The sequence below is a fragment of the Pholcus phalangioides genome, unplaced genomic scaffold (assembly GCF_987345545.1).
Source record: "Pholcus phalangioides strain wild (caught in Gottingen) unplaced genomic scaffold, Ppha-v1.0 ptg000017l_1, whole genome shotgun sequence".
In the NCBI taxonomy this organism is placed as follows: Eukaryota; Metazoa; Arthropoda; class Arachnida; order Araneae; family Pholcidae; genus Pholcus; species Pholcus phalangioides.
Window position 1 is genome coordinate 39,950,102 of NW_028301610.1, and position 18,555 is coordinate 39,968,656.

The 18,555-nt window shown below is 33.6% G+C and overlaps 1 protein-coding gene across 2 annotated transcripts in view; it reads left to right on the forward strand.

The window, feature by feature from the left end:
* The window catches only part of AP-1gamma (adaptor protein complex 1, gamma subunit), an 84,650-nt gene that overhangs the window by 30,061 nt on the left and 36,034 nt on the right, over positions 1-18,555 (forward strand). For both annotated transcript variants that reach the window (XM_089247139.1, XM_089247140.1), the window contains exons 6-9: positions 412-488; positions 2,866-2,961; positions 7,227-7,307; positions 11,233-11,331. In XM_089247139.1, the coding sequence (XP_089103265.1) occupies positions 412-488; positions 2,866-2,961; positions 7,227-7,307; positions 11,233-11,331 (353 nt within the window). The remainder of the gene's footprint in view (positions 1-411; positions 489-2,865; positions 2,962-7,226; positions 7,308-11,232; positions 11,332-18,555) is intronic.

Consider the following 18,555-nt stretch of genomic DNA (forward strand, 5'->3'; position numbering starts at 1 on the left):
CGTTTTATTTTGTAATGTATAGACTCACTAAGGAGATTTTTTTGCAAAGTTCAACCTCTAAAGGGGTTATGGGAGTGGGGGGGGGAAGTTCAAAGGTTATATGGGAGAATCATTGCTGAGCTCAAACCGCTGAAGCTTAAATATGAAATTTGGTCAGTAGTTTTTGGTGAAAAATTGAGTATTTTAAATTTGGTGATATTTTATAACATACTCACCAAGATGGGATTTCTGGAAATTCAACTCCCAAGGGGGTCTTGGGGGGGGGGGGGCTCAAGTGTTGTATGGGGAAAATCATTGTGAACAATTTGCAAATTACCAAATCCATGTGAGCGAAGCTACGAGTAACAGCTAGTTCGTAATATTTTTGAAAGACAAATACCAAACAAAGTTCAATTGACTAATATTTTTCAGGTGTCCTTATAACTGCTGTGGTACTTATTACTGAAATGTGTGAGAGAAGCCCAGATGCCTTGACCCATTTTAAAAAGGTATCTATTCCATTTTCAAAACTGTAAAACCAATATACATAGTTAGGCCTATTGTTTTTTATATTGTAACAAGCAAAAGATATTTGATTCTATCATGCTTCCACCATGGACTAACAACTTTGGTTGCTACGCTTTAAAAGAACCATGCATTACTTTTGGGATATTAGGCTGATGGGTTGAAATTTTTTACTTTTTGATGGTTCATTTGCATGAATGGAAATTTTTTTTTAAAGAAATAATGTCTGGCAGTAATATCAAGCTTGTACTTACACATTTTCCCTGTTTGACTTAAACAGTTCTGATCAGTTGAGCACAAGTTATATATATATATATAAGGCTGTTTTAATGAAAAAGTTTCATTTTTACAATAAATATGTTTCATTGATCTTTTTTGGCATTTTGGATACTTTGGCTTGCAGCACATGTCCAAAAACAATCAAAAGATTCTTTTGATTGTGATTCTTTAAGCTGTTATATTTTATTGCTTGATTTTCACTTTACAGTTTCATTTAAAAGGTTTGAAAAGGTTTGGAGTATAGGACTATCAAGAATTTAGTAAAGTTACTTATGTGGGGATGAAAAATAAGTGGGAGTAGCAGCAGAACATTGTAAAATATGGAAAAGAAGGAACATTGGAAAAAACAGCTTTTGGATAATGATTCATTTGGAGAATCATTTGGTTGCCACCAGAAATTATGTATTATAAAATTTCATAATTTCTGTGAATTTTTAATCAGCATTTGAAACTTGTGCATGGTATACAAGTTGAAGATTCTCTTCTTACAGCTGCCAATAAAAGGAGTGTACAAGGGTGGTTCAAAAAGTTTTCATATTCATCCATCACATCATCTCAGATACTCTTAGCAGTGCTATCTTTGAACTATTTATTCATGAAATGGCACCAATCATAGCATGTTGCCTTTTGCACTTCTGTGAGGGAATGGGGAATCCATCTAGAGCAACGTTTACTAAGGGACAGTCTATCATGGAGGATGGAATTAAAGCTTCCAGAACTAATATTCAACTTATTTGAAATGGCTTTGTGCGTTATTCGTGAATTCTCCCTCACAAGTGTTTCGATTTTCCAGAGAGGCATCTGAAGATGCCTGAAGATTTTCTGAAGTAGAGGCATTAGTAGCCTCTCTTAACTTCAGGAAATGGCCCCGGTGGTTTAGAGTGAGATAGATGGCTTTTTTCTCAGCCCGAGATATCAAGGAAACAGTTATTTTCCGGATATTTTTGCTGAGGTGAACTCTGAAAGAAAATACTAATGCCTCTACTTCAGCGCCTCACGCACAGTGCGTGAAATAAGGAAGGCAGGGTCATGTCTCCAGTGGTGTAGATGGTAGCATTCTTCCCCGGTATGCAAGAGGGCCTGGGTTCGAGTCCCGGCGGAGACGTGGTGACTTTTCTTTCAGAGTTCACCTCAGCAAAAATATCTGGAAAATAACTGTTTCCTTGATATCTTGGGCTGAGAAAGAAGCCATCTATCTTACTATCAAAAGTTAATGGCACAATGGCTATGTTGTTGTTTTTTTATCACAAAGGAAAAATATCATGTTCATTTATGCAGTCCTGCCATTTGGGGGTCTTTCAAAAAAGTAAAAGCTATCTTCTGCCACAAGAATAATATTTAAAAAATGTTTTCAATATGAATCTAAAAACTTTTTGAGCCACACTACGTATTGGCCATTCGCCACTACCTTCACTGAAAAGAACTCTTTAGTTGTACCCTTGCAATTCTGTGGAAGTTCTCTGCGATTCGATCACGTAACAATGATAAATATTCTTTCATTGCCAAGAGAATCTTTAATTGGTGTGAACAAATTGCCACATTTCTTCAGATAGGAGATCTGATGTAGCGCTCTACTGAGGGGTGAATTTAGCATTGGTCAACAGAGTTTAAAGTTTGAATCTTTGATCCAATTGCGAGAGATGGATACTCACTGTGCGACATTGTTTCAATGAATGCGAGTTCCCCCTTTTTTTTGCACCAAAGTGTTCAAAACTCGTGCTATTTATAATGTAAAAAAAAATTTAACCTTAAAACATCTTTTCTTCCCATGCATTATTTGCATACGTACAGGCTCCATTTCAGGATGTTTTGTAATCTTATTCATGCACTATCTGTGTGACCGTCATTTTGGTTAGAACATTTGTTTTACCACTTAATTTAAAAAACCTAGAACATCTATCTTCTACGAATTCAAGAACAGGAGAAAAGGCATAAAATTTCAATTAACTGAGATAAATTAGGGGATCTAATTGCATGCAAGTAGCTTTGCAGTCAAAATAAACTGCTTCCATTGTTCTAGTGTTAATAAATGTTTAAATCCTGAGTAGAAAAACAATTTTGATGTTATACGTTTTTCTTTAGCTTGTATCCAACCTAGTACGTGTCTTAAAGAATCTAATTATGGCTGGTTATTCTCCAGAGCATGATGTTTGTGGAGTGAGTGACCCATTTTTGCAGGTATAATGAATTTTCCTAGAATCGATATATTTTTGCATACATTGATATATGTTCATATGATGTATTTATTAGATTTTTTTGTTTATTTTTTCTGAATCTTGTAAACATTTTGACAAAAAAATTTCATCATATTCCTAACATCTTATACATATCAAGAAGGTTATGCTGTTTAGCACAATAAAGTTCTAATGCTAAAAATGAAGTTTTATTTTTTTAAAATTTGACACCAGGTTTATTTGAGACAGTTCAGAACCCAGGGCCGTCATTTCAACTTTTTCCAGGGAAGGGGGCAAAGAACAATATGTGTGTGCATGTATATTTATTTATTTGTGTGTGTATATATATATATATATATATATATATATATATATATATATACCATTTCTCTAGTGTATTTTCTAAAGCTAAGGGCCTAATGACGGGCCTGTCAGAACCCTTGTAATATTGAAAAGAAGTGGCTTTTTGCTCTTTTTTCAGGGGAGGGGCTATTGTGTGATCATGACAAAGCTTTTGGACTATCAGGTTGACTGTTAAGTAGACTCTGATACCAAACTTCTCTCGAATAGTCTCCTCACTTCTTGAAACAATTTGTTGTATGAAAAATAAACTTAGATAATGTGACACCACTGTTAAAGAAAACACCATGTTGATGTACACTCTTGCATAACTTTTTTTGACACTACTGCTTAACTCAGGGCTTGATAAATCCCGGGTGCTGGATCGTAATGACAAGTAAAAAATTTGTATTGATACCTAAAATTTTTTCTGTGTGATTACTCGGCTCCCAAAATATTCAACTGGCGCTTTGATTTTTTCTGATTTGTCAAGCACTGCACTTTGCTGATTAAGACACTTGCATTACACACTTCAGTTTTGCATATGGCAGTTTTTTTTTCAAGATTCTTTGGCTTACCTTACTAGATGCCAAATTATTTAAATAACGTCTGCCTAATGGTTTTTTTCTAGGACACTGTATTTTGCATCGACCAGAAAAAAGTGATGGTCTGAAGGAGATATGTCAGTACTATATGCCAGGTGCTGCAAAAGCACCAGTAGCTACCAGCCAAGTCGGACTGGATGATATAAAAAAAATTTTGTGATACATCATCAACCTTACGTCATAATATAATGGTATATCGATATGCAGGGTTTCCATTCAAAAAATTTGAAAAGAGTATTACATGAGGGGGGTATCCCTAAGCCAACATAATTATTGCCTTATGAAAAACAAACTCAATTTTTTTTTTTAATTTTTGAAAAAAATTTTAATTAAAATGTTTTCATAGCACTATATTTCAGTATCCTATAAAATTGACTCGAGCCAAAACAAAATGACAAAAATGACTTGGTAACAAAAGCAATTTTTGTCCAAAATAAGATATTAGGCAGCCACAAATAATTCTTCTGTCTTTCCTCACAATATATATTACATTCTTATTAGGAGTCTTCCACAGTCTGTCTATTCGACAATGCACAGCACATTATGAAGACCTGTAAATTTTTTAAGAATGACACTCTTTTCAGACCACTTTCAAAAGCACAGTGCAAAATGTGTAAATTACAAGGTCTGATGTAAATAAGTCAGGGTGAACGGAATGATTTTACTGTGTTGTTCATCCTTTTTTTTAAAGGGATTTTTTTACATTTTACTGTTCAATGCCAGTGTAATCATTTTTGATAAATGAAGCACTTTTATTTCTAGCTCTTTGCTGAGCATTGTAAATATTGTTTATGCTTCTGCATGCCCTAAAAATACAGAAGACAATTGAATTCTATTGGATAGCATCAGAATCACAAAATTTTAATAGATTTATGTGTCCAGCTGCTTTGTTATGCAAAGTGTTGTTTCACCTATAAACAAAATGTGCACCATAATTTCCAATGATGAATGTTAGTTACTGTACAATGAATAGTCCAAGACTATGAAGTTTTCTGTCCAGATAGAAGCTTTTAATGACTACTCAAAACATTGACACAAAATGAGTTTTTGAACCCTCAAACTGAGCAGAAGAAAAATTTTACATGGCCCACACACAGGGTCCCCCCCCCCCTTTTTTACAACTTTACTACACCGACCAATGATTTTTCAAAAAACCGGCATTCAGAATCTTCCGCCATATAGACACTGTCTTTGAATGCCAGCAGATAGCCACAAAAGTACCATAATTTCCGGTATGTAACCGGAGGGGGGGGGGAAATCCACAGGGGAATAGAAACTCTGGAATTTGAAAATTCTGTACATGGCTCCTCATTGAAGGAAGCAACTAAATAGCTTCAACAACCCGTGTGTATATCAATACAATACAGTACAGTTTACAAAGTAGTAAAACCACTTTCTCAAGATCGCGCGATCGTGATGGACTGTGAAAAGAATGAAAAAAGGAAAGGGAACAGAAATTTGAGGTTTTTCTCCCTACTTTTTTCTTCTGGGAACTAGGAAAGAATGTGTCTTATAGGAACGCGTGAACCAAATTTTTATGCATCCTTTTCCGAAATTCCGGGTATTTGATGCGCTCCTTTTCCGAAACTCCGGGTATTTGATTGCGCTATAGCACATCAATGTCACTCATATTTCTTCTCCGGTTGTTCAATTCAGCTATGTTAGTTTTATTTTCTTCCTTTAATGCAGCAGTTCTCAACCGTTGCTCCGCGGAGCCCTTGAGGCTCCTTGTCACTCTCCAGGGGCTCCGCGACCAGTCGAAAATTTAAAAAAAACAGTAAAATTAAAAAAAATAATTAGAAATATTTTTAAATAGTAAAAATAGATCAGTAACTTTAATGAATAATTAAAAAAATTGGCCTATGGGGGTTCCGCGAGTCAAAAAGGTTGAGAACCGCTGCTTTAAAAGATTGGCATTTAGGGTTAAGCCTATAAACTTTGTGATTTTTCACTAAGAAAGTTTCATTTTTCTTGATAGGCAGTTCTAAATTCTATAATTCAGAAATAAATCTCTAATGGCATATATTCTATAGTTGCAAGTGGTGGATAAATTCTGATTTATGCTCAACATTGCTGGAATCTCTGTCGTTATAACACAGTTTGACTGTGATTTTTTTTTTTTGTTTAATTTTATTCCCAAGCATGTAGCATTTTGCAAATATTTTTTAGATATTCATCCAAAAGTGAAATTCTTAAGATGAATTTATTTACTATTGTAGCTCTTCTGGTTGGAAGATATTCTCAAATATTCTCAGAAAGATTGAAATTGCCAAGAATTTTATATCTCTTGTCTGAAACACTCATATATCTAATTAAGGAGGGCGCGGTAGCCCAGGTCGATAAGATATGTGCCTAAAGTACCAAAGGATGTTTAGAGGTATCATGAGTTCGATACCCGATTCGTCCTTGTCGGAAAACTTTCCTGACATTTGTACAACAAAAACGGTGATGTGACAGCAGAAAAAATTGCTACTGCAGGGAGTCCTCCATCGAGGGGTTAACGCATCAACCTCTCGATGAGTATAAAAAAACAAGCCTGATGTTTGGAATCTGCAGTAAATTGTAGGTCCCGGTCTAATTAGCCCTTGTGTGCAGAAAATGACCATGGTGCAACAAAAATTATCAATGATCTAATTAAGGAAGTAATCTGAACTTGAATGATTTGTTTTATGATCATCTCCTTTATTTTATCATCTCAGTGATTTTTTCTTCCTGATTTCAGTTCCACAGGTTATATGGAATTTTAAACTTTTGAGACATACATTTATAACTTTCTGATATTTTAATCCCAAAGGTTAAGAGTTGATTATTTTTTTCATAAAGAAATTTAAAAACAAGTGTTATAATGGTAGTATAAAAATTATTACAAATACAGCAACCAAACCAGAATTAAGGCAAGCTTCTGGTGTGCAGATTCAGTCCCAGAGATTGCCATAAGAAGAAACATCTCCCTCTTGACCCTGAGGCGACCTTGATAAATGGCGCTTTCCCAATATGCCCCAGCCAAATACCTGCTATCCATGGAAAAAAAATGAGATTACAATATGACATAAGAACATGTGCCACCCTACCCAGAATTGGAAGGGTTAAAACCATTCTAGAACTATATATGTAGAGTTTTATACCCCAAAAGTACTTTTTCTAAAGAAAAATAATTCTGTCCCAATTCCATCAATGTTAAATTACTCATGATACTATGACCAGAGTTGGTGAGCGGTAAGGAAAAAGAAAATATAAATTGTATGCGACTTTATTAATGGTTGATGAAGTTCAGTTGTTTTGACTTCAGATTCTTCCCTAAAAATGTTTCTTTGCTTTTTGTTAGGTAAAAATCCTTAGGTTGCTGAGGCTCTTGGGAAAAAATGATCCAGAAGCCAGTGAAACAATGAATGATATTCTTGCACAAGTAAGATGCTTACTGTATCATTTGTTTGCTTGTTGTGTCTTGAGTGAAAAGATTCTATGAATGATGTGCTGAAAACTGATCTTTTTTCAGTCATAAATACCTTCTTTTTTTTTTTTTCAAAATCAAAAAATATAGGGCTCTTCAACAGTATCCTTTTAAAAGTTTTCTTGAAACAATTATAAAATGCTCACAGTAATGATTTATACAGTGGTTCCCAAACTTTTTTTTTCTGACCATGGAGCATTAATGCTCTAATTAGCTTCTTATACAACTGAAATACAGTAATAAGTTCTCCCTTTCCTATCTTTCTGTGAAACACAGGAACCACTGCTGTATAGCATAAGCCTTTATAAATTGTTTGGTAACAAGTATAGGTGTAATAATATTCATTTTGATATTCACTATAACTGAAGGGATATCGATGCAGTGTATCATAACTGTTGTCACTGCCTTTGAGACCACCTCCCTCCTTTATTTCGCTCAAATGGAAAGTTTAAATAAGAAAAAAAATTCTAATCTCTTAGTGCTAAAAGAGCGTAAAAGTTTTACAGACGCATATGAACTAGTTAACCTTTTCATGGGCTGTTGGATCTATACTTCTCCCCTACTTATTAAATACCTGTGGTAAGTGCATTTCCCACTGAAATAGTTTTGCCTTGTCACCGGGTTGTTTTTGATGTCGAAAACCAGTTTTTTGACATGACAACCATCAAAAACTGGTTTGAACCATCCAAACTCAAACTGTCAAAAACCTAAATGAATGTTTTTTGATAATGTTTTGAACACAATAGGTATATAGCATGATGAAAAACTTACTTTTTTGCATATTACAATAATTAAAACAAAATATTGATTACAATTTGCGATTTTCAACATAAAGAGTCTAGAACATATAAAATATAATTTTATGGTTTATTTATCTAAGCTACTCATTACCTGGGTTCAATTTGCTAAGCGGAATTGGGTTTTTTATTCAAAATATGTATGGTAGGGCATAAGGGTTTAGTTGTTTGACTTCAGAAACTAATTCGGTATTAAAACAGTCAAAAACTTATTGCCAATGGTGTCAAGTAGTATTTGTTAGCCTGATAGATATGTTAAATAACAAAACACTTACTTTTATGTAGATTAAAGGGTTTTATATTCGGAATTATAATCACTGAGGAAAAATATCTATTTTGATATTTTAAATTTTCTGATCTGCCCAAAATGTTATTCCATATAAAAATTCTTACACAGCATCTGTTAATACACTAATTAAACTCATTTATTCTCACCTAAAAGTTTCTTAGCTCAGGGTGTAAAAATCCACAGTTTTAAAGAGTATTTTCAACCAAAGCAGAGCTGACAGGACTTGATACCCAAAGCATTTGTTTTGCATGTTTAAATATGGCTTCAACTGGGAAACCATTACTTTATAAAATACTAGTAAATATACCATATCATAGTGCAAAAGTAAGAATAACTAATTTTGACTAAAGATAAGTTATAGGAGTTTCTTAGGCATAATATACACGCTAGCATTGCCAAATTAAATGACATTTTAGTCCTACCATTTAGTATTTTGATCGTTAGATATATTTCAATGTTATGCACAATAAGAGTATTGTTTTAAGTATCAGTGATTATCTAGATAATTTAATAACAGAAATCACAGCATCACATAATTATGATGTAATAAACGTTTTTAAACACTTATCTGTTGTAAATATAGTATATATATATACAGCAGGTGGTTTATATCAATGCACATATATACGCAGTTGAAGAAATTTTGGAAGATCAAGAATCATGAGAATGTCAAATCATTCCATAGTTTTCCCTTGAGTGTTTATGCTATGCTTTATTCAAATTGTATATTTTATAAGAAAAAAAACATATATTGTTCCAAAATAATTTTGTAGAGAGTAAAAAATTATTTTACAATCATATTAAATATTTATTCTTTGTATAACATAGTCACTTTAAACATTACATGCAATTAATGTGTGTATTTCCAATGGGAATTTTTATATTGAAAAGTAATATTTGAGGTTTTTGACGTGACAGTTTTAAACCATTAAAAACTGATGTGTCAAAACCTGCCAACCCTGCCCTGTCATCATGACTGGGATCACTGGTTACCTCCTCTAGATTATGAACTTTAAGTAAAAATTTCTAAAAAATTATATTGAAGACTAAATATATTCAATAAAATTGAAAATTATTTCATTTAATGGTACTCTCAAAACAAAAATAGATCACAAATAAAAAAGGGAGAAATTCAAAAGATAAGCGAATAGCTTTTGAAAAAGTTAAATGACCCTTTTGAAAGAAAGCAAGCTGGAATTGTTAAATTTTTTACTTAAAAATTATATTTAAGTAACTTAAGTAAAAACAGGTGTGTATATATAGAGTGCAGAGTAATAACTTTGAATTCTTCACACTTCTGTAAGCTGCTATTGTTTGATAATGTATTATTACTTTGAGAATCACCCTATGTATTCCTTTTGCTAAATTATTCAAATAGTAGGATGTCAATAAAAACATGTATCGATGATTCTCATGAAATGTGCGTGTGTTGTGTCCCCAGCAGTTTACATTAAATATATTTGACATAGAACTTTTTTGTGCTACTTTCTATTTATATTCCAGTTTCTGAAATGTCGCCACTCTGTTTTTAATTTTTACATCAATAGATTTTAAAAATTTTCTTGAACAAATTTTCAAATTTGTTAAGGAAATGTCCTCCTTCTGGCTGTCCCCAGCCCGTTTTTCAAATTTTAAAAACTTTCTATCCTAAAACAAAAATACATTTTTTCAAGAAAATATATTTTTAGGACCAGTATACTTTCATATTTAATATTTTTTATGAATAGTTTAAGCCAAATGAAAATTTTCCCCAGCTCTTTTTTCCCATTTGTGACATTTGGGGAATATTGGTTCAAGTCCTACAACACTAGTTGTCACCTATCAAATTTTGTGTTCAGAAGGTTAAGAAGAATGTAGCCATCACTTGAACATATTTTTCAATCAATTAGAACTGTAAATTAATTCACAAATGAGGCTTATTTAGGAAAAAAAGAGGCGTGTCTTTATTAAATTTCTTTCTCCTGGCTACTTTTTTTTGTGAGAAATAGGTAATTGAAAATTATTTTTGCTTCACCACATGTTGCAGTTCAGAGACATCTATTATTTCTAGAAAGCACATGTTTTCAACATGCTTAGTATGTAGTACAGCTTAGTATCAGTGTTGCAAAACATGTAAAAATGTATTTCTCTTGGCATTAGATAATCAGAAAGATGGTTTTATCATAAGTTAAGGAGAATAAAAAAAATTCATATTTCTTGGTTGCAACATCAAACTGCAGTAATGTTTCATCTAGGCTTTGCTTTGAGAGTGCATCTCGTGCTTTCCCCCCCCCCCCCCCAGCAAAACCGACAGATTAAAAATCTGTTGTCTGCTTGTCCCCATAAAATTGACGAGAAAAGGAACGACAAACACAAAAGAAAAAAAGCAATAGACAAAGAAATTGTTTAGAGTACCAGTGCTTGTCCAAGTTGGAAATGAGCTACTGAAATAGACTGCACATATTGCGATTATCAAGCATAAAATATCAAGTTAAGTGCTGGAACAAGCAAAATGTCTCGTCAGCTTTGCCATCTCTTAACATGGTTAAACTTTAATTTTTTTCACCATCAATTTTTAACAAACTTCATAGCTGACTATATTTCATTTATTTGCAGGTAAAAAAAGTGCCTCTAAATTTTTTTTTTTTTTTTTGGTTGACATTTTGTTATAACCTTTCTTTTCTATTTTTTGTTTAATTTCATGAGAATGACCTGTATACCTTTCATTGGTATTTTCTAATATTTTATTTAAAAAAAAAAAGTTCTTTCACAACAAATTTAAATTTGCTGCATTTTTTTCTTCATTGATTCTCAGGTTGCTACAAACACAGAAACTAGTAAAAATGTTGGAAATGCCATACTTTATGAAACAGTTTTATCAATAATGGACATCAAGTCCGAGAGTGGGCTGCGAGTAAGTATGAAACTAATGACAATATTTGACCCTTTTCAGTTTTAAATATATTTTTGTCTAATCACTAAAATAAAGTGTGCATATTATTGATCAGTCTTGAAAGTTACTTATGTTAGCAAACATTTTATGTCGAGATACAAAATGATAGTTTTCAAACATCATCAGAGTGCTTAATTCATGTGGTTGCCTGGGCACTGCCTAGGGTCTCAGGTTCAGAGGGGGCCTCATGAAAATGAAATGCAGTTAGCAAACATTTTATGTCGAGATACAAAATGATAGTTTTCAAACATCATCAGAGTGCTTAATTCATGTGCTTGCCTGGGCACTGCCTAGGGTCTCAGGTTCAGAGGGGGCCTCATGAAAATGAAATGCAGTTAAAATTTCAGAAGCAAGCATCTAAACTGGCAGGCAGGCATTTCTATCTGGCAGGGGCCTTTGAAAAATCACTGCTTAGTGGCCCATGATGCTTTTAAGACAACCCTGTATATCATTAAACATTCAGGGTTTGTTGATATATATAAATTTTATCATTTCAGTTACAGTAAAAGACTTTATTTATTTATATTTTTTATTTTTATATAATATTGTTGGCCCTAGACCTATACAAGAAAATGCGGTTGAATGAGACGAAGATATTGTTTAATATTTTGCAAAAAACTAGTGATAGTGGGGGAGTCGACAATAGAACTGGGGAGTTTGTTCCATTCACCAATGGTATAAGGAAAGAAGCTGTGTTTAAAACACAGCTACAAAAATAGGTTTCATTTTAAGGGGATGGTTGAGTCTTTTCTATAGTTGTGGGATGGTTTAGCTAGAATACCAGAAGTATCAAAGTTAAGATGGCCATGAAAAATCTTATAAAACAGGTTTAGTCGAGAAATAAGACCAAGAGTAGAGAGGAGGGAGGAGATTAGGTTTGTTTTTAAGATTGGACACTGAAACAAAAGGTGACCAGCAATCCTGGATGAAACGGGTGGATTTATTTTCGATTGACTTGAGTTTGTATATATTACTGATGGTGTAGGGGTATCAGATTTCAGTGTCATAGGAGAGTACGGGAGAGATGTAAGTTTGGTAGCAGACCATTCTGATATCCCAAGTGGAATGTGAGGTTGGGCGGAGGAAGAAAAGTTTGTTGAGACATTTCTGAAAGACGCCATCAACATGTTTGTTCCAACGTAGGTCAGCTGAGATCATGATGCCAAGGTATTTAATTTCCGAAACTTGGGAAATGGTTAAATTATTGATTTAGTAAAGGTATTCAAGAGGAAGTAGTTAACGGATAACTCTCATGTGAAAACTGTTTTTGAAATATTGATAGGCATCTGCCATAGTGAACACCAGTCAGACATAGAAGCTAGATTATGTTGGAGAAGTTCTTGATCAGACTGTTGGTGAATGATGCTGTAAATCACACAGTCATCTGCAAAGAATCTAGTGGTGCAGTTGAGGGATTCAAGGTGGTCATTAATGTAAATCAAGAATAATAACGGGGAGATGTAATGAGTACAGCTTACAAAAAGAATCTTGTTATAACAAATGATTTCGAAGTGATTGTCAAATAACTGATGTCAAAGATGTAAAAAATGTTGTTATAGCATGTTGAAAATTGAAAAGCTTTTATTATAACGTTAAAAAACTTCACGCAAATGACAGTTTCTCTTTCTTCAAGAAAAAACTAAGGATGGCACTTATTGACCATGTTCCTCATAAACATTACTCTGAGGTATTTCTAAGAAGAATAAGATGGTTCTACTTCTCAAAGAATGGGCACAATATAATTTTTTTTGCAGCCAATCATTTTTTAAGCTTTTTCATTTATACATATAGAATCTATGATGATTTTATTTTATTTTTGTGTCTCCCTGTAACTAAATGACCACGGTCACTGCCAAGGCGTATTTGACCGGAACTTGCTGTTTAAAGTCATTGTTTCTGAACGCCTGAAGAAATGGTGCCAAGAAAACTTTCCAATTAGCAGAAAAATGTTAAGTTTATACTGTCATGGAAACTTAAACAGTAATATAATAATTTAGAGAATTTTAATTGTTTGGCTAAATTGCTTTGATAATACAAAATTCTTACAGAAATCTACTGTGTAATGAAATGATCTAAAAGATGTTAAAAACTGTTACTTTATCTGTATTAAAATAATTGATAATCCAACAGCAAGAAATTGAAATTTTGCTTATAACAAGGACTCTTATGTCAAAAATTTTCCTTGTGATTGTGAACTGTTTGTATAACAGACTTTTGCTGTATGTATATTACCTTTAGTTATTAGCCTCTTATTGTCACTTCATCTTTTCTCTAATGGCCGTATTCACAGACGGCTGTTAACATGCAAGTGCCTGCTAAAACGATGGTTATTTGGAAAACAGTATTCTCAGCATTTCACAGACTGGTTAGCAGCCGGTTTTTTCGTGAAAATGTAGCCACTGCTATTTGGGCTGTTAAAAAATGACAGGCATGTTAACGCATGCGTGATTAGTGTATTTTTGGACTTCTTTTTTTCCACTTTTCTTTAATATTTATTTCATGGACTTTAATTTTTTTTTTAGGTATTTTTCGAAAATTCCAATTTTATTCATGCTCTCTGAATTTATTTCGTTTTTTCCTTCTTTCTCTTGGTAGTTCAAAGTTCGTTTTGCAGACTAAAAAAAATTTTTTTTCAATGTTTTTGACATTTCTAATGCAGTCAAATCCCGTTTTAACAAATATCTCGTTTTAATGAACTTTTTTCTCATTCCCCAGCTAAGTTTACATAGGAGCAATGCAAAAACCTCGAATTACCTCATAACGAAATTTCTGTGATTTCTTCGGTATCTTGGAGTTCGTTATAACGAGATCGACTATACAAACTTCAGACTTGGAATTTTTTTTTTTTTTTTGGTAATTTCTTTTGCGGAATTTGAATTCCTTTTTTCGGTTTCTTTCTTGGGTACTTCATAGTTTCATGAATCTGAAATGCATAACGTTTTTTGGGCAATTCAAAGTTAATTTCGCGGACGTTGAATTACCAAAAATATATATAAACAGTGGATTCGTCCCGCCTATAACATGTTTCATAAACTATCATGGGAAAACGCTTTAAACGGAAAATCTTATTGAGAATGATTGGGACCATGGCCCTCCACACATAGGCGGAGATAGACTTGGAAGGTGGGGGGGGGGCACGATGATGTCAATTCATATATACATTAGATCAGTCGACTCCACCTTTGACCCTGGGGTCCCCCGCCCCCGTATATCCACCCGTGTCCCCACAAGGGCAGGGCTGACAAGGCTCCAGTCCCGGGACAATTAACATAACTTTTTTTCATGCTATAAATGCACTATAGAAGCAGAAGATCACAGCCTAGGGACTTTGCTCCAGGATGTGGGGGACATAATAAAGTAATTATTAATCAAGAAAACGTTGTGGGGACGTTACAAGTGCATCGGCTGTATATGTAATATTAATAATAATGAAAACATTCAAATTTCATTTCCTGGACTTTGAATCTATTTTCGTATATGTATATACATATATTAGAAACTTGAATTCTATTTCATAGTCTCTGCATTCAATTTTTTCTGTTTATTTGGTAATTAAAATATACTTTAAACTATTGAAAGAAAAAGTTGATCACTGTTTATTTATTTATTTTTTTTTTTTGCTGTATTTTTGATACAGGAAAAAAATTACACAAACACTGATTAAAATTTCTAGAGCAGCGGTTCTCAACCTTTTTTGACTCGCGGAGCCCCGTCGGCCAATTTTTTTACTTATTCATCAAGGTTAGATTTATTTTTACTATTTGAAAATGTTTCTAATTTTTTTCTAATTGTACTGTTTTTATTTTCCTTGAGCGGCCGCAGAGCCTTTGGAGAGTGCACAAGGAGCCTCAAGGGCTCCGCGGAGCACCGGTTGAGAAACGCTGTTCTAGAGGTTTTTTTTCAGAGAGCAGCATTTCAAATGGCACGTAATTTCTCTTCTGTCTTTTCAAATTTTTGGTTCTGTTGTTAATGCCTATTCCTATGGCTAGTGTCATGATGGAGCAGTATACTGTAGTTATACTGTGCAATTTCATTATGTATTTGAATATAACACAGCTCAGTATATATTTTGTATAACTGCAAAATGTGGGTAACTATATAAATTATGTACTTCTGGATGCTCAATATGAGTATGCATTCATATAGCATTTCGAGCATAACTCTTGATATAATTTTTTTTCAAACTCAGCTTCTCAATGTAAAGATAAATGGTGCTTTTTGATACAATCTGTCCGTAGTCCAATGTTATTAGTAATATAATGCACGGATGGGAAAATGTATTTCCATATGTTCTCATTTCCAAGATTTTTTCAGCACACAAATCTCATATACAAGGTGGCATGTTTTCGAATACCTTAAACATAGAGACGTTTAAATTTTTCCTGCAAAATGAACATATAAAACATGTTTTGCCGCTGTGGTGGTCGAGTGGTTATAGTGACAGACTCGTGATGCGAGGATCCGGGTTTGAACCCCACAGTGGTGGGCGGCTGAAGTTGGTTTTCTGTGGTTCCCAACTTCAAGGCGCAAATGCGAGCCGATCTCCCCGTTAAAAAGTCTTGCCACAGAGAGCAACAGTCCTACAACGATAAATCATTCAATCATAACACTTCACTCATAGTTAGAAAAACTGGTGGCAGATGGCAGCACTACACATAACAAGTATTACAGAGAAACACAAAAAACTTCACATCAGGTTTCACTACACGTACACGCACTTTCCCGCATGTACCGATTCGTTGGGGGTCCGTGGGGGGGTGCTTTTGGGGTGTAGCAGTAGTAGGTAGGGCCTCCAAAAAATGACTCGGGGATCCATGATGTTCTTAAGTCAGCCACCTCGTTGGGCAATTTGCCAGTTGTGGCGTTGTATTTGTATTTGTTTTCTGTAGTGTAAAGACACTGTACTCTGAAATAATATTTAAAAATCAATTGAAAGAAAATTGACAATTTCGAAAAAAAAGTCAACCAAACTTTCAAAACTATTATTGCTATTTATTATACTCATAAATGTATTGATTGAATAATTAAAAGGCAGAAAAAAAGTTGGCATGAGCTTCTCTTGTTGTATCTTTTGTGTGAAAGGAAGTGCAGAAAACCCTCAAGAGTAGTGCCTGTAGACTGCTTGCTTAGGAGTTGAGAGGTTTACTTGATTTGATCAAATTCTGTAATAAAGTACAGTAGCCAGAAATTAATGTGTGTCAACTTTTCAAGTATCAACTATATTTCATACTGCTTCAGAAATTTTACTTTACACATGAAACAATGACAGTGAAATAATAATGTAGATTACAATTTTTATAGCTTAGAAACTCAAAACCAATGAAAATAAGTACAAAATAGAAATAATCTAATACTCATAAATTCTTAACCTATTTTTATGTTTTCACAACACTTATTTGCTTTAAACTTTCTTAAAGTATTTTTTATTCTATATAATTTTATTAGAGATGTGAGGTGAGAATATTCTCCTGGATGTAAAAATTGGAGAATAATCGAGAGAATATTCATTTTTCTTTTAAATTTACATTTTTTTGCTAATTTTGTTTATATTGTGAAGTATAAATCAGTTTTCATTGCCTGAAACATTACAACTAAATAATTTTTGCTATAATCGCCCCCCAATTAATCCTGGTCATGATGAGAGGTTTTAAAAGTTTTGTTATGAAGATTTTAGAAACCTTTAGATTAAAACCTTAAAAAATTTTAAAATTAGATAAATTTTCAGAAATAAGTTCACAACAAAAGAAATTAAATCAAAGTTGATTGATAAAGGAAGCTATTTTTATATAATAACCTTCATTCTAAGATACAGAACTGTTTTCTTCAACTGGCATTTCTTTGATGGCTCAATCGAATACACATACATAAACCTCTCCTTTTGAATGTAAAAGTATTTGCATTTTTATATGAAAAAAGTAGAAATTGACTTTACTTTCGTGAAATCATCAGACATTAATATTTTCTCAGCATTTACAATAATATATTTTTTAAAAAAAGCAGCAGCAGTTGTCGCGGGGGAGAATGGGGTGGGGATGCTGACAGAGCTTCAAAGGACCCGCAAAAAACCCTGGCATGTGAACCCAGCTTCAGAATGTGGGGACCTTGGTTGAGGGATAATAATCAGGGACCACTCAGCAATATTATGTGTCACATTTTGAATACTTCAATTTGTTTATATAATAATTTTATAAAAAGGAAATAAATAACTGTTAAATAAAGCTTTACATACCTCATCAACTACTTGAGAATCATAATCGGATTCCTCGATATCTTCCAGAAATGTGATCGAGAATGTTTCTTGTGACGAGGTCGGAACGTATAAAGAGCTGTACCAAGTTCCTAAACATCTGTTTCTTGAAATTTCTCTAATTCGTTACATTATTCAATAAAATAAAACTACCAATAACAAAAATATTAACATCTTGTAGCGATAGCCAACGCGATCGTCCTCCATCTTGTTTTCAAAAACACTCGCAGCAGCAGAGGAAAAAAGAATAAACCCGTGATCTTTATTGACAAATCAGCATCAAGATGATCATCATCACTTGTTAAACGCCGTGGCCCTGTCACAACCGCTCATGTATCAGCTTTGAAAAAAATTTCCCCCCTTTCCATAACTTACGCTATAAACAAACATATTCGTGCGGATGGGGTAGTATGTAGAATAATATGAGAGCCCATCTCATATCACTAGTAATGTGCTTTTTTTGACATTTGCGTTCTGACTTAAATTCCATTTTAAAAAAACTTTCAGTCACTTTGTTCTGAATGGAATATGCTTGCACCTTTCTGAAACGGTATACCAATGTGTCTACCATTGTAAGAAATTCATGAAATTAGAAAACATTCACACGCACAAATAAAAAAAAAAGTAAAAAACAAAAAAACTGGTCAGGGATGGCCGCAAAGCATTGGATTGGCACCAAGTACTTGAGAATAATTGGATGGAAATGGGTCAGCAAGTGTAAAAAAGTAGATGTGTGGTGTACTCATAAAAAAGTGATTTAGAGTCTCTGCTGGATATAGATGAGGGGGGCAACATATATCAAAAATGTGTTTGGGCAACCTAATATTTGCATATATGTACTGAGGGCATCACCATCATGCTCCCCCAGACCTTCAGGTCTATTTCCACTTACGCTTCAGGATGCCATAGATCCAAAGTTTCTAACGTTTTTGTTAATG